At 31.6% G+C, this 25,753-nt stretch overlaps 1 protein-coding gene across 1 annotated transcript; it reads left to right on the top strand.

Moving 5' to 3' along the window:
* The first annotated feature begins 17,004 nt into the window (after positions 1 to 17,004).
* On the top strand, positions 17,005 to 21,634 carry LOC120206510 (nucleobase-ascorbate transporter 7-like). The gene is made up of 16 exons (XM_039206146.1): positions 17,005 to 17,259; positions 17,455 to 17,552; positions 17,639 to 17,815; positions 17,913 to 18,013; positions 18,089 to 18,160; positions 18,200 to 18,203; positions 18,245 to 18,304; positions 18,419 to 18,603; positions 18,751 to 18,847; positions 18,935 to 19,021; positions 19,110 to 19,168; positions 19,243 to 19,334; positions 19,417 to 19,494; positions 19,581 to 19,741; positions 19,819 to 20,055; positions 21,624 to 21,634. Exons 1-15 carry the CDS (start codon positions 17,130 to 17,132, stop codon positions 20,035 to 20,037), a joined length of 1,620 nt encoding a protein of 539 aa, XP_039062077.1. The 5' UTR covers positions 17,005 to 17,129; the 3' UTR covers positions 20,038 to 20,055; positions 21,624 to 21,634.
* The last annotated feature ends 4,119 nt before the right edge of the window (positions 21,635 to 25,753 follow it).

The raw sequence follows: 25,753 nt of genomic DNA, 5'->3' as shown, positions 1-25,753 counted from the left end.
TCTAGAACTAAGCACATTGAAATAAGACATCACTTCATTAGAGACCATGTCACTAAAGAAGATGTAGTTCTAGAATTTGTTGATATTTTGCATCAATTAGTGGATATCTTTACAAAGCCTTTAGACAATGAACGTTTTTGGACACTTAGGAGAGAATTAGGTTTAACTAACATATCTTCACTTAGTGCTTAAAATAATTTTAGCACTTTTAAGAATAAATAAAAAAATGCTTATAATAGTAATTTTTGATTGCATTCATTGCTTTTAGTTAGGGGTAGTTTATGATTCTTGGTGAAAATTAACTTTATGTTCAAATGTAATTTAAAGATTAATTTGATGGATTGAACATGATTAATTTTTAATATATGAGTTGCCAATACCACTAGAAAAAAATTAATTTAGCATTTTGAGTGTTTAAAATCAGATTTTATCAGATTTGGTGCAGAGGGAATCGATACCCCCTTGAAGGGGAATCGATTCCCCTTTGAAGGAGAACCGATTCCCCCTGTAGGGGAATCAATACCCCCTAGGGTTCTGGTTTTTAACACGGGCAGAACACCCCAAACTCTCAAACCCTCTCTTCTTCTCTCTTAGCCGTTTTCCTCTTTACTCTCACCCTATCTCCATACTTCATCAAAACAACGTTTTTAATCGGAATTCTCTTCAAATATCATCTCCTAAACCTGTTGGAATCATCAAAAATATGCAAACTTCATCTAATCTCACTCAAATCCGAAATTCTTCAAGGTATTTTTCTAAAACTTCTATTTCATCAATTTTTGAACATATAACTAGTTTTAATTAGTTCTAGGTTGAACTTTAGATTGGGCATTGATTGTTTAGTGATTAGAAACTAGATTCTACAACTAATTTTATCAAAAAAACACAAGAATTTTCAAAAAAATTCGAAATTAAAAAAAAAGTTAATTTTCAAATTGTTGTGTTTTGATTTAATTATGTTGTTATTATGAAAACTATGTGTATATTGATTTTCAAACCCTTATTTTTCAATAGTTTTCAAAAACTTTGCCCATTAGATTTGGTTTAGAGAACCTTGAAATATTGAGGACTCAATTGAGTTTTGGGATTAATTATATTGCATACATGTGTTCTTAAAATTGCAGGTTATTTCTTCCATTCCGATTTCCTTAAATCATGTCTCACAAACATTCTAGACCTTCTTCTAGTCAATCTAGCCAACCTCTAAACTCACCTCCAAATCCTCCACCTATCCAACAAATTCCTAATCCTAATCCCGATGATCCAAACATGACCATTCGCAATTCTTGCTTCAATGAACCCGGTCGTAGACAAAATCTCTACTTTAGGTTTTATCAATAGTTTGAGTCCTACAAATTCTGGGAAGAACGAATCCCATCTCTTCAAGCCATGTTAGACATCAATTTTCGACATCTTCCTACTCTTCAAGAGTGGAAATTTGATAAACTCTTCGAGCTTGAACCTATAGTTTACCACCAACTTGTTCGTATCGTCTACTCTAATGTCGTTTGCATTCAAAACTGAGATAAAACCTTAACCATAGGAATCCGATCCTATCTTCTAGGATGATTCCTTCATCTTGACTCGGAATACATAGCCAAAGCATTAGGATTAGATAATGACGAGTTAGACAATGAAAAACTGACGGTAGGATCTTAGTATAAACGAAGGGATAATGCAAGTGTTTTAGATCTTCAAGACCGTTTTCTTCACCTTATGATCTCTTGGTGGTTTCGACCATCCGGAGGCCGTTACTCTACTCTCCGAGCCTTAGATTTATTTTGGCTACATGTGTCCAAAATAATCTCAAAATCAACCTTCCACAGATTATCTTTTCTGAACTTGTCGAAACCGTAAATCTTGTTCCCAATAAAAAATTATGTTCTTCTTTAGTTTATGGTTGTATTCTTAGTAATCTGTTTAAAAAGGCTAGGCTTAGAGTTGGTCTTGATGCTTCATTTCCCCTCAAAAACCAAATCAACCTCTTCTTTTTAACCAAATCGGGATGGAAGTTCAATGAAGAGACTGGTCTTTGGGTTCGTATTCATGAACAACCTCCAGAAGCCGATGACTCCGACAATGAGCAAGAACAACACGAGGAACAATCTCCACCAGAGGAACAAGCACGACCAGAAGATCAAATGCCTTCATATTTTTAATCCTTTATGGAGACATTTGATTTCCGGTATGCATCCATGGATTCTCGCTTCACTTCCATAGAGTTTCATTTATCCACAATGGGAGCTCAACAATTGGAGATTCTCCGGGAGATGTGCGCGAACAACGCTTTTATGAATGAACGCATTAATGCACTCTCACACGAGATGACAACTATGCGAGCTCATTTTCCTCCTCCCGATCCTCCTACGAATGCTTGAGTATTTGTCATGCTTTAGTACTTTGAAATAGAACATGAAGTTTATTGTTTCAACATTTTGAATGACTTTGGATTGTTTTTAATTTTGATTGTTGGATGTTTGAATTTGGTTGATGTTTTATGGATGTTTGAACTTATATTTCTATATATTGGTTTGGTTAAATTTATTCATTATTGCATCATTTACATCATGTTAGATATATGACCAATTTCGCCATATCACATTGTTTATGAATATTGATTATGAAACTAATGGCTAACGTTTCTCTTGATTGTGATCTTAGCAGCTTACGCTATATTTATTTATAATCAATTGGCTAAATGTTTTTTATACACTTGTTTAAAATCTTTTAAAAGTCATTTTGATTTAACAAAAGGGGGAGAAATGTTAAAGTATTTTTAAGGGGAGAAGTGTTAGAATAAGGGGGAGTAATTTCAAAATCTTAAAATTACTAAAATGTTTTGTTATATCAAAAAGGGGGAGATTGTTGAAAACATTTTGATATTTCGATATAACAAATTAAGTTAAATGAATTTTAAGATTTTCCAAAAGATTTTCTAAGTATATTCGAATATCAAAATATTACTCCAAATCTTTCAAATGTCATTTTTAATCCTTACTCAAGTGTAAAATTAAGTTTTAATCTTAAAATAATTTCAAAACAATTTTACAAAATATTTTGAACCATTTCAAAGCCAAAAATTCCAGATTGCTCAGAGGGAACCGATTTCCCCTGAATGGTTTGGCTCCGAGAAAAACAGAATGCTCGGAGGGAACCGATTCCCCCAAGGGGTATCGATTCCCCCTGTTTAACGGTCAAAATATTTGAATTTTACACTTAGGGAACTGATTTCCCATGAGGGGGTACTGATTCCCTCCATTCTCCAAGCTGTTTTATTAATTGATTTCACACTAAAACGGCTCTATTGACTCCACTAATCATCCCCAACGTTCAGAATCATTTGAAGGTGTATTTAAACAAGCTTAGAAGCCATTGATCAACAACAAGAAACAACAATCAATAAGAATCAAGAGAGAATCAAAGAGAAAGCATCAAACCTCAAGTTTGAGCATTTTCAAACCTATTTCATTCAATATTCATTTTTGCTTTCAAGAACACTTATTTTGCTCAATTTTATTATTCTTGAGTGTTCTTTCTTTGTTCTAGAATTGTGCAAACATCTTGCCTTGTGAGGATTTTCTTGTAAGTTTGCAAAATTTGTATTATTTTCTTTAGGAGAGAGTGTTCTCAAGAATTTGGGGTATAATTCTTGAGGGATTTGTAAGGTTACTCTTTGTCCTCAAAAGAAAGACAAATTAGTAAATTTTTGGAAAATCCTTAGTGTGGATAGCTATGGTAGTGGACGTAGACTTTAGTTGAGAAAGTTGAACCACTCTAAATCACTGTGCAAATCTTTTCAATTTTCTACAAAGCTTCCACCGAAATTTTTATTTGCCAATTCACCCCCCTCTTGGCCAACTCCATCGATCGATTAACTCAACACTTGGGTATCATAACTCCACTCATTACTCTCTTCATCTCCCAACCCATAAATACCAGCAAGCCCAATAGGCCCACTGCCAACATTTTCACTACCCTCATTACTCATCTTCTTAATTTGTATAACCTGAAAATATCAATATATTTAATAGTTAATAAACAAAATAATTTAATCAACATGCACCTAAAAATATCAATATAGTTAATAGTTAATTAACAAAATAATTTAATCAACATGCACATAAAAATATCAATATAGTTAAAGGTTAATAAACAAAATAATTTAATTAACATGCAACAAAATAAACAAAATATCAATATTTTAACAGTTAATAAACACCACCAAAATCACCCAAAGTTAATAAACATCACCAAATGCACCAAATAACCAACATGCATTATATTTGTCATTAACCAAAATTTTAATATAATATTTTATTATTTTCAGGAAAAAAAAGAATCTAAACAAGGAGAGAGAGAGAGAAATACATTTCTTGATCAAATTCAGAATCAACATCACCAAAAGCACCAAAAGTGCTTCAACTTTATGTATCCTTCAAAAGTCTAACTGTCAAACTAAAAATATTTTACTTACTATTAAACTCCAAGTAATCAACATCATTTACTTATCATTAAAATCAAATAACATTTACTTACCATTAAAATCAAACCTTTGTTGCTCAAAGGGAACAAAATCAACAGCAGTCAACTCTATGTATCCTTTAATAGTCACACTATCAATGGGTTTGATAGAAAACCAAAAGGGATTTGATTAGGGTTGTAACATTGTTTACTTAACATCCTTTAATAAATATAAGACATAAACTTCATTTTCATATTTACCTTTCAACTTACGTTCACAAACTCTTTCATTTCTACGACGGTTCTTCTTCCTTTAATATGAGCCAATGGATTTGATAGAAAATAAAAAAGGAATCGATTAGGGTAGTAATAAATCTCGCATTCTTTAATTGCAATGATAAACAACAATTATCAAGGTTCAAGGAAATTTTCAGAGGGAAGATAGTCATGGGAAGAGAAGGAAAATTACTTAAGGTTAAAGGTAAAAATGTTTTTTTTCTCTTTTTTATTAATTTTTTTCATTTTTAATTATAATTTATTATTATTATAATTTAAAATTTTGTTTTTTTACTATTATTATACCCATGTCATGTGGCATTTAATGGCCCACATTAGTGACCCGTCACAGACCCGACATCAATGTAAGTTACGAAATAAAACGTTCATCCTAAATTAGACCGGAAAAATGTTAGACATTAATCTAAAAAAAATATAGGTTGGACACCTTTTTTTTTATTTGAGAGTCGAGAGACAGAAGAGGCGTGTCCATTGCCTGGTGATGAAAGTGAGATGTGCATTGAATATTATGTATCTACAGCCACCACTACTCATGAGTTTTGGCTTATTATTGAATGATTGCTAATTTTATATGATAAATGATGGATTTGATGATGGGATATAAACTTATATTAGCAATGTATTATGCTATGAAATATCAAGTATAATTTTATATATTATTTATTAATGTTAATACGACAAGATTTTCTTTCAAGTGTAGCGTGTCCAAGCAGAACTGGTCTGATAAATTTTATTTTATAGGAATGAAACATATAAAGCTGCACTAATTAAGGTTGATTATGGAGCTAACAGCTTTAGAAACTTTAAGTCTATATAGATTATACAGAATAAAACTATTTAGTTTTATATAGATTCAAGACTATTAAATGGGTGAAAATAGGTGACTGAGATTGACTCATTATTTTTTATCAGTGAATATCTTCTTATTTCCTACCGTTAATCTCAGTCATATATTTTTACTTATTCAACGGTCCTAAATCTGTGTAAAACTAAAAAGTTTTACATCATGTAACATAATCTTATCTCATATATATATATATATATATATATATATATATATATATATATATATATATATGATAGAAAATAAGAATATATTCACTGAGAAAAAAAATGAGTTAATCTCAACCATATATTTTCGCTCATCTAATGGTCCTGAGATTCTGTGTAAATATCTTCATTGTGTAATTGAATGAACGAAAATATATGGTTGAAATTGACTCATTATTTTTTTAAGTAAATATCTTCACATTTTATACTTTTTAATCTCAACTATTTATTTTACCCATCTAACGGTCATAAATCTGTGTAAAATTAAAAGAATTTTATATTGTATAAGAGTATCTTATCATTAATAGATGGATTTATATGGTTGACTATGGGGGAGGGGGAGGGCTTTCAATGGCCATTGTTGTCTCGTATTCAATGGCCATTGTTGTCTCGTATCATCCGTACCCTAAACAATCACAACCGAGTCCTGACCGACGTCCATTAGTTCCTCGCTCAAATAGGTAAAACTAAGGATAAATTAAGAATTCAAAATTTATTTAAGGAAATATGAATAATAAAAAATTATTTGAAGAAATAAAGATTAAAATCAAGATAGTTTCCGGTAATTCTACTTTACATTTTAATGTTTCTAAAATTAAAATAAATTCTTTTAGAAAATTTAAAGTGAAATTGTGTGTTTAGCTTCTTTTTTTGAAAGAGTGTTTAGCTTAATTTAAAAAAAAAAACAATGTTTGTTCCGATACCAATTTGAAATAAAAAAAATTCAAATACCCAAAATGAAAATTTTCATAAACTTTGCAATTCTTTTACCACATCATCAAACTGAAAAAATTAAAATAATTGAGATCAAAATGAAAATATAATAAAATTATAATAAAATTATATGTATCAAATATTTGTAAATAATTATATTTTTCTGTGAAAAATTAATTTTTATATCTGACAAGTTAAATTATAATGAAATTAAAATTTTAAAATTACTAATAACAAAATATAAAATAAAAGTAAAAATGATATTTTTAGAGACGATAGTGGTAGAAAAGAAAACGTCTTAAAGCTCCTTCTTATGTGTAGATTTATAACATGAATTAAAAAGTATCAAAATCAAACACAAAATTATGAACTTTTAATGTCATACTCTGATGTTCGGGTTAAAATTTTCCATGTGTATTTTGGACGAAAATATTAATCTTCAAATTCTAAAACCTCTTTGTAAATCATTGAAGTGTAAGGGATTATTTTGATAGGTGTGAAAGTTTGCATTCTGAATTAAAAGAAATTATTGAGATTAAGGATCATATTGTACACAGAGAAAAGTTCACAAGTTTAAAGGATGAATTCTTTTAAGATCAATGGTTGCAGGTGTAATATACCCACTTACCTTTTGAAAGCAAAATCATAGCAAAAAGGAAGAATCGAGGGTAAAGGGATTTCAACCTAAGAAATTAAGACTGAACAATCAAATCGAGAAAATCAAAAAAATTGATATAAATCGAGTAAAATGGTTAGGTTTAGTTTAGTATTATACGGTTCAGTTTTCGGTTCGATTTAAAGTCTATATTCTTTTAATTCGGTTCGGGTTTTTCATATAAAACTCATTTGTTCCATATTGAACCGAATAAACATTTTTTAAAAAAAAAATTATAGTTTCAATTGATTTTTTCATTGAAAAACCGATAAACCGAACCGAACCGAAAAATCCGAATCGTTAAAAAACGGAACCGGAAAAATCGATTTCGATTTTTTCAGTTTTTAAACCATTCGATTTCAGTTTCGATTTCGGTTTAAATTTTGAAAAATCGTTTATTTCAATTCGATTCAATTTTTGGTAAAAAACTGAACCGAACCGAATACACCCCTAAAGACAATAGAATAACATAACTCACTCCGACCAAAACGCATGCCCTCACTCACCGCACAACCTCACCGACAATCGTAGAAGATGTTGTAAAGTACCGTCGAATATCCAAGGCTTCTCATCTATTTTTAAATAATTTTGGCCACCTCTGTCGTCCGTGCTTCACACTCTTGACGTCCATGTGCTTATTGGTGTCCCACGAACAAAACCCAACTGAGTGGACTTTCCCGTCGCCGTTGTCTTAAGGGGTGAGAGAGGAAACATTCTGACCATTCATATAAAATGCATCCCCGTCGTGCATTAATGGTAGTTCGTTCGTCGTTATTTGCGGAGTATAGTGCACGTATAATTTAGGGGCATGTAGAGCACATATTATTTTTATGTCAGTTTAAAATTTATATTTAGATCGTGTGCTAACAAACTCTCTTTTGATGTTTAAATGATTTACGAATTTAACTTATATTTATTTTTAAATTGTTTTATTCTTTTAGATGGTTCAAAAAAATTTATTTTCCCTGATTTTTTTTTTGAATCGCTCCGATGATTCTAATATGTGACACCTTAGATCAAATCGGGGCATCAGTATCGATTTGCTTGTGTTTCATTTAATTTTGTATACTATTGTTTCAGTTAAAATAAACATTTTTAAAAAATTTCATTTTAATTCATATATTTTTAATTTATTTTCAATTTTGAACTCAAGAAATACAAAAAGCTATATTTTCCAACGACTTAGTCCTTACGGCAGCATTAATATTTTCTTTAAACAAAATGATTCATATTTTTTAAAATAAACTTTTATTTTTTTTTATTTAACGACTCGAGTTTGATTCATTGTGTATGCATAAAATTCTTGTTAAAAAACTTACCATCAAAACTACATGTGTGATAAGATAAAATTTTAGAATCGAAAGAGCAATAAAAATATTTTTATATTTACCGCTCAAATATCAAATAATTTATCAATAAATATGAATTACATCGAATCTGAATAAAGAGAACAAAAAAAATTAAAATGAGAATTAACATCGAATCTGGATAAACATGTACAATACAAAAGAAATATCAAATTGGAGTAGGTGGGATTACAATCTATTTGTAGATCTAAATGTGGGCAAATAATAATGTAGGTTTAGTAAGGACAAAAGTTTCTCAATCTCTCAATTCATTTGCTTCCAACACGTTTCTATTTCTTGTCCATTTGTATCGTTGTGACATACTTAATATACTATTAACAAAAAATATTATTAGTTTTGTTATTATTTTTTAATAAAATTAATAAAAAAATTACTTAAAGTATTATTATTTCTACCTAAAATATTAATGTTTTTTAACATGTCCGGTAAAGTGTCAAATAATAATAAAACTGGTAGAAAAAATAACAAAATCGGTAGTGATTTACCGGATATGTTAACAAAACCGGTAAAACGCCTAATAATAATAAAACCGGTAGAAATAATAATATTTCCGGTAATTTTTACCGATTTTATAAAAAAATAACAAAACCGATAACGTCTTTTTCTTAACCGTATATTAATGTTGCAGTTATCCCTTAACACATGCTTTAGCCACCGACACAATTTTATTGCTCTTTCCAAAGTACAAAATAAGTCTTCGTTTGGGATTAAAAAATAAGTGTAAACTATATGAGAGATAACTAACTATTGGATTTTTTCATTTTAATTATCATTTTTGAAATGTTATTAATCTGTATACTCAACTATTTAAATACATTTAATTAAGATCTTATTCGTTAATATTTGACTAAATTACTGAATTGGACATTAATGAAACTGGTATAATTACAAATTTGATTACTCTTAGTTATATATTTTATTAATCCGATCTAAATTTTAATAAATTAAAATAAATTTAATTGTCAAATCAAATTGTGCAATGTGTCGGAATTGTTAATATATATATATATATATATATATCTTAACTTAAATTCACATATTAAATTAAATTCACATCTTAAATTTAAAAATTATATTTTGTTTTTATCTTAACTTATTAAATATATTTTATTCTTATTTTAACTAAAAATATATATTTAAATCTTATCTTAACTTAAAAAATTTATTTTATTTTCACCTTAACTTAAAAAATATATATTGTTCTTATCTTAACTTTTAAAAATAATTTATTTTATATTAACATATTACATATATTATATTCTTAACTTAAATTATTAAATATATTTTATTTTCATCTTAAATTATTAAATATTATTTATTTTTATTTTAACTTAAAATATATTTTTATTCTTATCTTAACTTAAAAATATACATTTTTACTTTTAATTTAAATATATTTTTTATTTTTATTTTAACCTAACAACAAAAAATATATTTTATTTTTAGCTTAATTTTAGAATATTATAAGAATAAAATATAAATATTTAAGTTAAGGTAAAAATAAAATATATTTTTTAAAGTTAAGATAAGACTAAAATATATTTTTTACTTTGGTTAAAATAAGAATAAAATATATTTTTTATTTTTCAAAAAAAAGAATTTAAGATTACATCAAGAGACAGCATGTACACCACTTGTAGTCTATATAAAACCAATAATCAACTTTGTCTTAGAGAAGTGTCATCATCTAATTAGAAGATTAAATTTATTTTATTTTATTAAAATAATGACCAAATTGATAGAATATATAAGTAAGAGTAACTAAATGTGTAATTATAGTTCAATTAAAAAAGGACTATAATTAAACTGTCAGTGCTATAGTTTACCCCCCAAAAAAATAATTATACTATATGAGTCACAATCACGTAGAATTAAAATTTATTATGAATTAGTCCTTTACCAACTGAACAAAATTAACATTGAGTTTGGATAAAATATTTTACGCTGTTTCTAATCTGATTTAAAAGTCATTGTTTCTCTTCTTTAGTCCTGGGTTTGAGCCAGATGAAAGTAATTTGTTTTATTGGTTTGATGAACAGTTTGATCTCTGAATTATATAAGTTTTTTCATTAGTATTTTTTTATTTAATACATAAATTGTTATTTCATTGCACATTTCAGTCTATAATATTAAAAAAAATTGTTATGTGACGTTTTAAAATTACAACATATGATTATCAATTCAGTGGTAAGTAAATTCATATCGATTAAGTAAGGTATTGAGTTCAAGTTATTGTATTTGTAAAAAATATATGTTAGGAGACTTACACACCAAAACGAAGTGTGTGACGAAGATTAATTAATATTAATTAAGGTGAAACATTGAAACTGAGAGGACAACAAAAAAAAATTCAACAAATGACTCTTTAAAATATAATTTTGATAAAATAAATAAAAAATAAAAATATGCAAACACGCTGTTATTTTTAAACTGCGCTGCTAACCCAATAACAAATAGTAGGCTTTGGTGTCATTTTAACAAGTAATCTTAATATAATGTTTTCTTAGGATTAAATATAAAATAAGTAATTAAATTATACCGTTTTTCTTTTTTGAATCATTCAGTGTCTAATGTTACAAATGTTACCATTTTAAGTGTCTCGGGTATAACGACCGTTATAAAATCCCGTTAAATAACACGTGTCACAATCTTAGAATTTTGAAATTTTTATTTTTCGTAAAAAAATAAAAATATTATTAAAAAAAGAAAACTTTCCGTAGCCCGCATCACGCCCCCTCTCCCTCCCTGGTTTTTCATGGCCAACCGGTCGACCAAATGGCCAAATGATTGACTGTCACAATCGATTAAACAATTGATTATCATGATCGACCAAAAGAATTTAAGGCATTGAGTATTTAGAATTTAGGGATTGAAATGTAGGGTTTTGAAAATTTTGGGTTATGAAATGATAGCAAGGGTTGTGACCTATTAGTGGGTGGTGGGTGACGTATGGGTGGCCTGTCGCCAGTGAATGGGTGGTCAGAGACGACCGACAGTTGGAATAAATGAGACTAGAAGGAGTGATTTTAAGATTTTAGATTTTTTGGTATTTTAGAAAAAATTAGGGATTTTTTGAAAATAAAATATTTTTAAGTTTTTTTTAAAAATATATAAAATTTTTAAAATTATCAGATTATGACATGTGTCATTTAACATATTTTTTAACTTACATTAGAATTGATAGTTTCAACACTTATCTTATATTTAAAACTTTTTTAAGCGGGTTGAAAAAATTGGGTTGAATTTGATAGGATAACATGGACTACGTAATGACCACTTTGTCGTCCACAAGATCAATTGAACTATGTTGTAATGACGAGTCGTTACTTGTTAGTAGTGACAAATCCACAATTATTTTAGAGCGGAAGTAATCATGTATATATATTTTAAAATTTGAATAATTTTAATTAGTTATTTATTTTACTGGTGATAATTATTTTAAAATTTTATCTATATTTATTATATTTAAAAGTTTTATAAGTTTTGTGTGGTTCTTGTGTTGGTGTTTGAGTCTTGTTGGTTATGTGATTCTTGAACTTCAAGCTTTACTTATTTGATTTAATTGCGACTTGTATAATAATCTACCTTTTTGTTTCTCTTAAAAGGATATTTTTTTAATGAAGTTAAGGTGATTATAAGGTAGTATATATTTTAAATACTCTCAATTATTTAAAAATGAACGTTCAATCATCCTGTTGTAATTGCTGGTGCTCGAACTCATGATCTCTAGAAAAAATAACGATTCATTTAATCATTTAAGTGTTCCCTTAAAAGAATGATGGCAAAGTTTTTGTGGAAAATAATGGACAGCAGTATTGTAGAAAATGCATGTCTCTCAATCAGCTTCTAGTTAAATTTCTTTATTATTATATGTCGTTAGGGGGTAAATGAACCAAATTTAAATGAATAAAATTATATATGTATTTATTTGTTTATTTTTTAAAGTGTACATGTTTAATTCGTGTTCACTTAAATTTTTAATATCATGTTTATAATTATTTATTTTTATAGATATTTATGTTCTTTCGTTTGATGTTCACGAATATATTCATTAAACGTACATTTAATATTCAACAACAAACACTGTTTTTATCTTTTTATTTACGAGTCAAGAAAAATGGTGAAATTATAGAACTAGTCCTTAATTTTCTGAGGCTTCATGATTTGAACTACAAAGTTTATCTTATCTTCAAGTTAGTCCTTATTTTAATCAATATTTAAAATGTAAGAAAAAAAGAGAGAACTATGTAAACGAGTCAATAAACAAAGTTACTCGTGAACATAGACGAACCAAACACACTTTTGTTGTGTTCGTTTGTTTATTAAATGAATATAAAAAATTTAATCAAACTCATTTATTTAACTTAATGAATAAACATAAATGAACGTCGTACAAACAATTTATGAACAGTTGATCGAATCGAATGCTCTGTTCATTTTTCTTTTTGAAACCGAACCTCCGGCGACAGTGCAAGGAACAGGCCAACACGACATACGGAAATCTCTGCAATGAGACAGGCGACGGGGTTTTCTTCCACTGTTTGATGAACACCCCCAAAAAAATAAAGGAAAAGAAATAATCGGAATTCAGAAGCTTCAGTGAAAATCACTGCAACGCGACAAATTTGAGCAGTACAAAATAAAAATAAATAAGATCGCGCCTTTTCCAATCTATATGCAGAGCAAAAGTATGGCGCTTTATGAATTTCCGTTCTCCAGACTCGATTAAGAAATAATTGTAATCGTATATTAATGGTATCTTATGTTGAGTCCTGTGATGATACAATAAAATTGTGGCATATGCGCCTTGCTCATCTTAGTGAACGTGGTATGGCAGAATTACACAAGAAAAACTTGTTGCATGGTGTCAAAAGCTGTAAGCTCGACTTTTGCAAGTATTGTGTTCTTGGTAAACAGACTAAAGTCCGTTTCAAGACTGCGAAGCACACAACTCAAGGGATTCTTGATTATGTGCATTCTGATGTATGGGGGCCTTCCACGACATCGTCTTTGGGTGGATCTAGGTACTATGTTACTTTTATTGATGATTTTTCACGGAAAGTTTGGGTGTATTTTTTGAAACAGAAATCTGAAGTTTTTGAGAAGTTCAAGCTGTGGAAAGCTGAGGTAGAAAACCAAACAGGACGAAAAATCAAGTGTTTGCGGTCTGACAATGGTACGGAGTACACAGATTCACAGTTCCTACAATTCTGTAAGGAGCATGAGATTCAGAGGCATTTTACAGTGCGCAAGACACCACAACAGAATGGTGTTGCGGAACGAATGAACAGGTCGTTGAATGAAAGAGCCAGATGTTTGCGGTTGAATGCGGAGCTTCCCAAACACTTCTGGGCTGAGGCTGTTAACATGGCGTGTTACCTTATCAATAGATCGCCAAGGGCATCGCTGGCTGGGAAAGTTGCAGAAGAGGTATGGACTGGTCATGATGTTAGTTTTGATAACTTACGGATTTTTGGTTGTCCTGCTTATGTGCATGTACCTGCTGATGAGAGATCCAAACTTGATGCAAAATCGAAGGAGTGCATTTTTCTGGGTTACAAGAAAGGTGTCAAAGGATTCAAGTTCTGGGATCCAGTTGCGAAGAAAGTTGTGATTAGTAGAGATGTCGTTTTTGATAAACAATCCATGTTGCAGCAGAAGCAAGACACGACAGTGGTGGATTTCGAGCAGTTTCCAGTTGAGAAACCAGAAACTTCTCAACCGACTTCTGGTGGTTCCACTACGGATGATTTGCAGGATTATAGTCTCGCCAGAGACAGGGTGAGACGGACGAATATAAAGCCTCCGAACAGATTGGGTTTTGAAGACTTGGTATCTTTTGCACTTATTGTTAGCAGTGATGATCCGGTTACTTTTCATGATGCCGTTACTAGTCAGGAAAACGACAAGTGGATGACAGCCATGGTTGAGGAGATGGAGTCTTTGAATCACAATCGCACATGGGAGTTAGTTCCCCTTCCTGAGGGTAAGAAGCCGATTGGTTGCAAATGGGTGTATAAGAAGAAACCAGCAGTAACAGAAAAAGGGGGAGAAGTTCAAGGCTCGTTTGGTAGCGAAGGGTTTTTCACAGCAGAAGGAGTTGATTATGATGAAATCTTTTCTCCTGTGGTCAGGCACACTTCAATCCGAGCAGTACTTGCATTGGTGGCTAGTTGGGATTTGCATTTAGAGCAGATGGATGTTAAAACTGCTTTTTTGCATGGTGATTTAGAGGAGCAGATCTACATGCGGCAACCTGAAGGTTTCACTCAACCTGGAAACGAGCATTTAGTTTGCAGATTGAAGAAATCTTTGTACGGGTTAAAACAGTCTCCGAGACAGTGGTATAAACGGTTTGACTCCTATATGATCAAGATTGGCTACAACCGATGTGAGTATGATTGTTGTGTCTATGTTAAGAGCCTTGATGATGGTTCTTTTATTTTTCTATTACTGTATGTTGATGATATGTTGATTGCTGCGAAGAACATGGATGATGTTATCGGTTTGAAAACTTTATTGAGTCAGGAATTTGATATGAAAGATTTAGGTGCTGCAAAGAAAATTCTTGGAATGGAAATTTGCAGGGACAGAGACTCAAGGAAACTGCGGCTATCTCAACGGGGTTATGTTGAGAAAATGCTAGAAAGGTTTGCGATGAGCAGCGCGAAACCAGTTAGCACTCCATTGGCGAATCACTTTAAGCTCTCATCAGAACAGTGTCCTAAGACAGATAAGGAAGCTGAAAATATGGCAAAGGTTCCGTATTCTAATGCTGTTGGCTGCTTGATGTATGCGATGGTATGTACTCGTCCTGATTTAGCTCATGCTGTTAGTCAAGTTTGTAAGTACATGTCTAAACCTGGTAAGCAGTCAAGTGGATCTTTCGGTACTTAAAGGGTACTGTGGGACATGGAATTGTTTTTGGGAGTCAGCGGGATAATCCTTTGGTTGTAGGATATGTGGATTCAGATTATGCAGGTGACTTGGATAATAGAAGATCTACGACAGGGTATATGTTTACTCTTGGTGGAGGGCCTATTTGTTGGAAGTCTACTGTTCAATCTGTCGTGGCACTATCTACAACTGAAGCTGAATACATGGCAGCGGCTGAAGCTGCAAAAGAAGCTTTATGGCTTACTGGTTTAGTGAAGGAGTTGGGTGTTCAACAAGGTGGAGTTCAGTTGCTTTGTGATAATCAAAGTGCTATTCACTTGGCTAAGAATCAGGTGTATCGTGCTAGAACTAAACATATTGATGTAAGGTTCCACAAGATCAGAGAGTTGGTTGCATCTGGAGAGGTTTTGTTTCAGAAGGTACATACTGATGAGAATGCCGCTGATATGTTCACCAAGCCAGTTACGACAGACAAGTTCAAGCATTGCTTGGACTTGTTGAATGTTTCGAGTTGTTAAAGAAGCAAGGTAACCCAACCCACATTGAAGTTTCTAAGGGGCAGGATATTCGCCAAGGTGGAGATTTGTTAGGTATGGCTCATAAATATACCAGTAAAGAGGACAGGAGATGGAGCGGAGTGAGTGAAGCTAACATCAACTGTCCTTACAAAGAAAGTCTCGTTGTGGGGTTACAAATTATGTGGGTTGGGGGTGCGGGGGCGCAGCCCCCGCGGTACGGTACAGGGTTAATTTTGTAATTATGTACCAGGGTTTTCTATTATAAATAGAGATGTAACCTAGACCTAAAATATCATTGAATAAAAACTTCTAGCGCCGCCTAGGCACCGAGGACGTAAGCACATTGCCGAACCTCGTAAAATTCTCGTGTTCTTTTGTTTTCTTTATCCGTTTTCGTCAACATCTTACTTGAGAAGATATAATGCAAAAGGCATGTTACAATGCCAGCTTTCAGCTTTAGTTTGATGTGAGAAAAGATGGCTTTATTCTTGTTGATCTTTGCCAAATATAAATCTTTCTTCTTTTTCTTCCTTTTCCTTTATTAATAATTGGAGGAAAAATGGAATATTTTGTAGTAGTAGCTTTGGTAAAGATAACGCGAAGATGCTTTTATCGAACAACTTTATCTTTTACGTGATGGAAAGAAAATGAAAAGAAAGAATCTGTAGAAAATACCCCGAAAAGAAATCACTGCAATGCAAAGTGAAAGAGATTCCTTTGGTTAGCACACAGAACAGCGGAATTTGTGCCTTTCTTCACATTCACACTTAACGGTTCATTCTTTTTTTTCTCTCTCTCTCTCTCTTTATGTTATAATTCTCTCTTTCTTTCTTTTCACCCCATGTTGATCTACTTTTCACAGTTAATGCTTATATTCTCGTAACACTTTTGTCTTTCGAATTCGTTTTCACTTTCATTCCAGTGCACTTGGTCACCACCACTAGTCACAACCTTCCTTTGTTTTCTCTCAGTTTATACAACTTCCAAAGCAAGGGTTTATCTGTGTTCCTTTTTTTCTCTTCTGGGGAATTTAAGAAAAACAACTTTGTTGTTGGTTTTGGAAGATTTTCCATTAGGAATTTGTTTTGGCGATTTGGTTTTTCTTTTATCTAGGGGAATATAGAAAGTTTGTTTTTTTAAAGAAGGTTTGGGCCAAGAAAATAGAGAGAAATGGCAGGAGAAGGTGGAGGAGGTGGTGGAGGAGCTGCACCAAAACCAAAGCAAGACGAGTTACTGCCGCATCCAGTGAAGGAGCAGCTGCCTGGCGTTGCTTATTGCATGACTAGTCCTCCTCCTTGGCGTGAGTTTCTCTCATTTTAAAACTCTTTATCTTGATTCCTCATTGTTGGTTTTTAAATCCCAACTTTGTCAGCTTTCTAACTTTTTCATAAAAATATGTCAATTCTCATTTAGTTTCTATTATTCTTTACTCATTCTTGTATATGAATGTCTATGTGATAACAGTGCGTGGGTTTGTTTCTCATTTCATTTGCAGCTGAGGCTCTATTATTGGGTTTTCAACATTACTTGGTGATGCTTGGGACAACTGTTCTCATACCAACCTCTCTAGTTCCCCAGATGGGAGGTGGAAATGTATGTTTCACAAATAGGCAATTAGTTTTTCATGCTTTTATTGTTTATTTTTGTCTAAATTTATTTATGTGCTTCACTTGCAATAGGAAGAGAAAGCAAAGATGATTCAGACATTGCTATTTGTGGCTGGGGTGAACACATTGTTCCAAACATTGTTCGGTACCCGTCTACCGGCTGTGGTTGGAGGTTCCTATACCTATATGCCGACCACCATTTCGATCATCTTGGCTGGTCGCTATACTGACATTGTAAATCCTCAAGAGGTTAGCTTCACTAAGACCCTACACTTTTGTTTCTTTCTTGTGACGTAAGTTAACAGAGTCCCAGAATTAAGAAGTTGATTCTCTATTGGATATGCAGAAATTCGAGAGGATCATGCGCGGAATCCAGGGCGCCCTTATTGTTGCCTCCACCCTTCAGATCGTACTCGGATTTAGTGGCCTCTGGCGTAATCTTGCAAGGTAAGTTAAGGCCTATAGCTCCAGTGGAACTGCTCTGTGCAAATTTTTTTTATAAATGTTTCAATGCTTTTCCAGGTTCTTAAGTCCATTATCTGCTGTTCCCCTGGTTGCTCTCTCTGGCTTTGGGCTCTATGAGTTTGGTTTCCTGTGGTATGCATCAGCTGCCTGTGGGAACATTTGTTATAGAACTGTTTTATCTTTGTCTCTCAAGTCTGGTTATTTCTTTTGTAGCTTGCCAAATGCATCGAGATCGGGTTACCACAGATCGTCCTTCTCTTAGTTTTTGCACAGGTAATTTATGTTTTCCATTTAAAGGTACCGAAAAAGATGGTTAATGCTTGATCATTCAAGAACATTTTGTTGAATTGTAAATTTGTAACAGTCACCTTATGAGTTTTTTTTCAGTACATACCTCATATTACAAGCGGGGAGCAGCACATGTTTGACCGCTTTGCTGTCATATTCTCTGTTGTGATTGTCTGGCTATATGCTCACCTGCTGACCGTTGGTGGAGCATATAAGAACACTGGACCTAGAACTCAAATGACCTGCCGGACCGATCGCGCTGGGATTATAGGTGGTTCTCCTTGGTAAGTCACTTTTCTTTCTTCATTCACAAATATGATCTTATCTGTGGGATCTATTATTCTTGTAATTGGATACTCAAAAGTTCATTGTTTTGCTGTCTGTATAAGAACAATAATGTTCATTAATTGAGTACTACATTTTCTGAACAGGATAAGAGTTCCATATCCGTTTCAATGGGGAGCTCCCACGTTCGATGCCGGAGAAGCTTTTGCTATGATGGCAGCTTCATTTGTTGCTTTGGTAGAGGTTTGATTCGTCTGTCATAGTCTTGATAATTTTTAGTGAACACATTTATCTAAGTTTGGAACACTTATATACCATATGGTTAAACAGTCTACTGGTACCTACATTGCTGTTGCAAGATATGCAAGTGCAACTCCGATGCCCCCTTCCATTCTCAGCCGTGGTATCGGTTGGCAGGTAAAAATAAACTGATAAATTTGTATACAAATTACTTGGACTTTTAGAGATGTTAAGTATAATCATGGGTTGTTTGTTTCATTCTTAGGGTGTTGGCATTCTCTTTTCTGGACTATTCGGAACTGGGAATGGATCATCCATTTCAGTGTAAGATTCTTTCCTGCAACTAGTTGCACACAAGAAAACAATCTGTTCATCTAACACCGTGTGAAAAATGGCAGTGAGAATGCCGGTTTGTTGGCACTAACTCGTGTCGGCAGTCGAAGAGTTGTCCAGATATCTGCAGGGTTCATGATCTTCTTCTCCATCCTTGGTCAGTTTCAAATGTCAATCTCTCTTGCTTTCTCTCTGTTACAATACCTTGCTCATATGTGTTTGCATGCATTGCTAAACAGGAAAATTCGGAGCAGTGTTTGCTTCGATTCCATCTCCGATATTTGCAGCTTTATATTGTCTTTTCTTCGCATACGTCGGTAAGTCGTATCCGAATCAAGATTTATTATTTCTGTTCCATTCAATATTTCCAAAATTCAACACTTTTTCTTAATGACAAGTCCAGGTTCAGGGGGTCTCAACTTGCTTCAGTTCTGCAACTTAAACAGCTTCAAAACAAAGTTCATATTAGGTTTCTCTGTTTTCATGGGATTATCAATACCACAGTACTTCAACCAGTACACAGCAGCTAATGGTTTCGGTCCAGTTCATACTAGAGCTAGATGGGTAACTATCTGTTTTCTTTTACAACTCTAGTTTGAATCTCTTGCAGCAAGCATAGTTATTCCTCTTGGATTTCGCAGTTCAACGACATGATAAACGTGCCGTTCTCGTCCGAAGCATTTGTTGCCGGTGTATTGGCGATGTTCCTCGATTGCACGTTGCACGGGAAAGACAATGCGACTAGGAAGGATCGCGGCATGCATTTTTGGGATAAGTACAGATCCTTTAAATCAGATGCAAGAAGTGAGGAGTTCTATTCCTTGCCCTTCGATCTCAACAAGTTCTTCCCATCAGTGTGATTGATCTTCGGACATAGGGTGCAACCTCGAATACCATGTTTCTCGACATCCACGACATCGATCTCGTCCACTTTCACCAACTGTTAACTCCATGAACTAAAAAAACATATGCTGCGACAAAGTGCAAACAAATATAGTGTATTTCCTTAGTTCAGCTCCTTTATTGGTACTTCGATGTTGTTTAGGACATCTTATATATGATTATAGTGTATTTCCCTCGTTCGCGTGTTCATGAACTTATGTCCGCATTGATGCACGTTAACAGTGGTTGGTTGGTTCAAAGGATTGAATATACTTCTGACACGGGTCATTATTTTTTCTCGAAAAACATATTTGATAGGATGTATAGTGCTCCCTTTTCCTTTTCCATATAGGAATCCTGTCCTCCACTTCTCCCAGGTGTGCTATTCTCCCTCACTCAATCTCGTTACGTCCTTATTCTTAGCAATCCCACCCACTGAGATTTTCAACATGAAATTAAACAGTCAAAGAGTCTCTCTAACATCAATTGTCACATGATCGTTACTCTCTTCCCAAAAAGATATGTACGATAGAAGATAAAAATTTTAAGATTTTTTTTTCTTTTTCAATGTGAATTTCATATCCCACCTCTATAATACGTGATATTTGCTAAATCAACTGGCAAGAATGCTATATTCACAATCCTAAGTCTGTTGTCGTGTTGTTGTATGGACTTGCTTAGTCATAAAAACAACATAATGTGCATATATATAATCTAGTCAAATCTGATACGAACTTAACATATATTATTGCAATCAATGCTTAAAAAGGAGTTCAAATTGTACAATGTGCAGATTAGATTTTTCGAACATGCGATCCCAGTACAAGTTAGGCTAGTCTTTTTCTGACAAGCTATTAGCAGGATACATGTGGGTGAAGCGAAGGGGTGATGGTCGTTTGTGCCCCCACATTTCCGGAGACTGATCGGTCGTCCAAAGAATATGGTCCAATTGGCCATCCATGTCAAACTAGCGTATTCTATGGTACTATAAACTATAAAACACGATTAAAGCTCCAATAAATGTTCTATTTCCTTGGTGTATCCACTTGGATATTGCAATGGTTGTTATTGTATGCACATTGATTGTATAGTAAAATAGATATCAATGTTTTATGAGTTACTCAAAGTATGACTCATATTACAAATTGGTCCCTAAACTTTAAATGTTTCAATTTCATCCCTAAACTATGACTATCTCTCTAAATTAGTCCTTAAACTTTGTGAACATTTTAATTTCATCCTCAAACTAGTATTTCCTTCATTCTAAATAGATCTCCAAACTTTTTGAACATTTCAATTTAATCCCAAACTATATATATATATATATATATATATATATATATATATATATATATACTAATCACATCTCTTGTTAATAAATCGTTAGGCCAAGTATATTAATATGTTTAAAAAACCAAATTTAGGTCAAATCATTGTTGAAATTAAATACATATTTGGATGAAATTGAAATATATAAAAGTTTGGGGACCAGAAAGGGGTCATATTTAGGGATGAAATTAGAATGTTCAAAAGTTTAAGGACTAATTTAGAATGAGAGTCATAGTTTAAAGATGAAATTGGAATATTCAAAAGTTTGAGGACCAAACTAAAATGCAAATTATAGTTTGGGAACATATGATGCAATTAACTCAAATTTTATTTTAGAAAAAAATTCATTAATGTCAAAAATAAAAGAATACATGAGGGATCTTCATTAACAACTTGATATCTAATATTAATCCGTAATATGTATTTATGGGGATAATTACTTGTTTACAAAGAAAATTTGCATGACAATAAATCTATTCAAAGTATGTTTTTTACTTTTAATTAACATAAAATAAAAGACATTTTACTTTCATTCAAACTAGGTTTAATATTTTCTCAATCAATTTGAGTCAAAATAAGTTTGGGTCAAACTCTAATAACCTTCATCTTGACATAAATTTTAAAAGTATAAGGATTTCGAGATAAAATATAATATTCAAACACTCAAACTAAAAATAATAATTCTTCATATCCAAAAATAAATTCTCCACTTTGAGAATATATTTTCCGCTTCTTTACATATATTACTTTATAATCATTCTAAATTATTCTGTGTACTTTAATTTTGGTAGAAAGCTTATTGCAAGCATAAAACCCTAATCTTAAAGATATTCCTTTTTGAACCATTGATTAACATTTAAAATCTTTGAGGTTTTGGATTCGAATAACTGCGTTTACAGAGTGTGTGTTGTTAATGATTAAAAAATTTATGAATAATACTAATTAAAAATCACCTCAAACTATTAAAAAACCCCTTATTATCTAATAATGATAATAGTTTTATATTAAAGTTAGAAGGTTGTAAATTCTTATATAAATTCTAATCGAGTCTTAAATACGTTCTGACCTTAAATTAAGGGAGCCACCCATGACCTAAATTTTGTTGTACCAAAATAAAAGTTCGAAGGTTGTTTCCGTCGTGGATGAGATTGTAATAGCTTAGGTATAATTAACATGAAGGTGCTCTATTAAATAATTGAGAATATATGCCTTAATTTGCCTCTTCATTGTCACGCTTTGCATCGTCTTTTGTAATTGGCCCTTGGATCCGATCACTTGGCTTATATGTGGAAATTGATTTTCCTTTTTTTTTTCTCTAAAATAAAATTGATAAGACAAGTTTTACTCCTTGAATTTGCTTATTTTTTTACATTTATACTTGGACTTTTTTTTTGTCCACATTGGTACTTAAATTTGTCTTTTTTTTATATTAGTAATTTGGTGTAGGTCGAGCTTAGTCAAAATTTTCAGGAACCGTATTACTTGTTCAAACTTGTCACAAATTTTCTTAAAGTCAATTCACCCTCCTCTTAACGGTTTTAGTTAATCAATCGAACCAATAGACAATAGATATCGAGATAAAAATGAGTAAATTATTTATTTAAAAACACCTATAAATACAAACACAAATTTTTAAAATCTTGTCATTATATCTAAGTATGCAAAATATATACTCCATAAATTGAGACATGACCTTATTACGCACAATTTTCTCTTACCCATACACAATAACAAATTATATAAATATAATGTAAATTAAGATACACAACACAAAAGATAATGAAAACACATGAAAATTAACATACATGCATACACACACACAAATTACTAAAAACCTAAATTAAACTCTAAACCTTTTTCAAAATCTCTTAGTTAGACATCTCAATCAATCAATCAGAACTTTAGGGACCATTTTATACATTATAAAAGTCATAGGGCCATTTAATTAGCATATAAACAATACAAAAAGTAATTTTTACCCCTTTTATAACTAGGACGAATATTAAACAATCCGCCAGATTCTTGCCTCTTTCCCACCGAAGAAACTTGTCTTTTACCATCGAAATTCAACAATAATAAAATTAAATAATATGCATATACCAAGAAAAGAAATAATTGAGCATTGGGTTCATTTTTATATGCGTTTTACATTTTATAATTTACTTATAATTAATTATTTTTTATAAAATTAAAGTACTTCGTTTTATAATTAAAAAAAGATTAATTTTTCAAACGTTTTAGTTGTTCTTTCAAATTTCAATATTTTTTCATAAGTATAGAAAGTTGGTTATGTTAAAAGTATAAAATAAAAAATAAAACTAATCGCTTAAGATGGCAGAAATATTACACAAGGAAAAAGTTAAAAAAGAACCAACTAAATAAACGCAAATAAAAGTTAGGTACGAATAGATCTGACTACATCGTAAAATGAATTATATAAGGATATCAAGTTATTGAAAGACCATCGAAAAACTATAAATTAAAATCGAACGATGTATGAAAATTATCCACAAACGTAAATTGTATATACAAATCAATATGAGGGTCCAAAGTAGGAAAAATCAACATGTTAATAAATAAATGTCATATTAATCAATTGTAACGATATCAAATCTAACCTTAAAAAAATAATAAAAAAATAATAAAAAAACTAAAAAAACGTACCAAAAGATAAAAAAAAACATATTATAAAAGAAGAATTATTAAAAATAAAAAATAAAAAAAAATAATGAATATAAGTGATCTACACGAAAGCTAAGGTTAATGAGGGACCGATCATAATAAAAAACTAACAGTCACAAAGAAAAGGAAAATTAGAGCTAAAAACCTACAATTAGTCTATGAGAAATTTAATATTTGACATTGAATTCTATGATAAATTTAATTAACTTAAACAATACAAATTTCAATTAGTCTTGTTCATTACAAAATTATTTAATTTTTTTTAGAAAAAGACGAAACTGAAACCCAAATTAACAGTGCGACAAAAACTTATAATAAAAAATTAATTTAATCAAACCACGCAGTACATTTATTGATAAGAAGCAATTAAAATAACAATTTTGATCAATCTGAAAGATTCCTTCATAGTTAGACCCACGAGCAGATAGGGAGATTAAAGAAATTTTAATGTACGATAGTATTAATATACGGTTAACAAATATTATCAGTTTTATTATTATTTTTTAACATTTATGGCAAAAAATTACTTTAAACATTATTATTTTTATTTAAAACATTAATTTTTTTTTATATTTTCGGTAAAATGTCCAATAATAACAAAATCGGTAGAAAAAATAATGTTTTAGGTAACGTTTTATCATACATGTTAATAAAACCTGTAAAATGTCCAATAATAACAAAATCAGTAAAAATAATAATATTTTACTATAAATGTTAAAAAATAATAAAAATAATAATTTATTTCTTTAATCGTATATTAAGACTTCCGTATGAGATAGCAGCCTTAGGTGAAAAATTGATTTATCTGGTAATGTTCTACCGAAAAAGAAGGGTTAAAATATTAAGAAAAAAATCCAAATCAAAGCTGACAAGTATTCCTTATATTTACTTTTAACAGTAATTGGCATCTGGGCATTTCATAATTCGGAGGTCTCTTACGGAAGCTGCTCTCAATCTAGTGTTGGGGGTAGCCTACTATCTTACCTCCCCCTTACCCCATACATATGGGAAAAAGGGACAGCCATTTTTATATATATATATACAGAAAATCTCTATTAGAAGACTCAGTTATCAAAATCAGATGTATAATATGGGTCCATCTAGATTAATAAAGTAAAAGCCCTGAAACTAGAGATAATAAAAAAAGAAAAAGAAAAAACTATTCAAAGAAAAAGTGGGTGCTTTTCTGTTGTATACTTAATTTTTTAATTAATCACTCATATTTAATCTATTAATTAATTAATTCAAATTAAATATTGATTCATTCGTAAATATTAAGAACTACTCAGCCATACCATGAAGCTATGAGAAAGGGTGATAGAGGCTAGGTTGAGACAAGTCACTAGGGTTTCGGAAAACCAATTTGGCTTTATGCCAGGCAGGTCTACCATGGAGGCGATTCATCTACTTCGACGACTTATGGAGAAATATAGGGAAAAGTCTAGAGATCTTCACATGGTGTTCATTGACCTTGAGAAGGCTTATGATAGCGTTCCCCGCGATACGATCTGGAAGACTTTGGAAACGAGACGGATCCCAACTGCTTATATCCGGGCAATTCGTGATATGTACTGTAGATCTACTTCTTACGTCAGGACTACAGTTGGCGACACCGAGGCATTCCCGGTGGAAATCGGACTCCACCAGGGGTCGGCTCTTAGCCCTTACATCTTCACCTTGATT

This window comes from Hibiscus syriacus, unplaced genomic scaffold, assembly GCF_006381635.1.
Source record: "Hibiscus syriacus cultivar Baekdansim isolate YM2019G1 unplaced genomic scaffold, ASM638163v2 tig00013808_pilon, whole genome shotgun sequence".
In the NCBI taxonomy this organism is placed as follows: Eukaryota; Viridiplantae; Streptophyta; class Magnoliopsida; order Malvales; family Malvaceae; genus Hibiscus; species Hibiscus syriacus.
Note: the sequence above shows the minus strand (reverse complement) of the source record. Positions and strands in the feature narration are given on the sequence as shown.

Excerpts from the sequence above, each read along its gene's own strand:
- LOC120206510 (XM_039206146.1), top strand. The coding sequence starts at position 17,130 with ATGGCAGGAGAAGGTGGAGGAGGTGGTGGAGGAGCTGCACCAAAACCA. Across the intron at positions 17,553-17,638 it reads CCCAGATGGGAGGTGGAAAT|GAAGAGAAAGCAAAGATGAT; the intron begins GTATGTTTCACA and ends CACTTGCAATAG. Across the intron at positions 19,495-19,580 it reads TCTTTTCTTCGCATACGTCG|GTTCAGGGGGTCTCAACTTG; the intron begins GTAAGTCGTATC and ends TGACAAGTCCAG.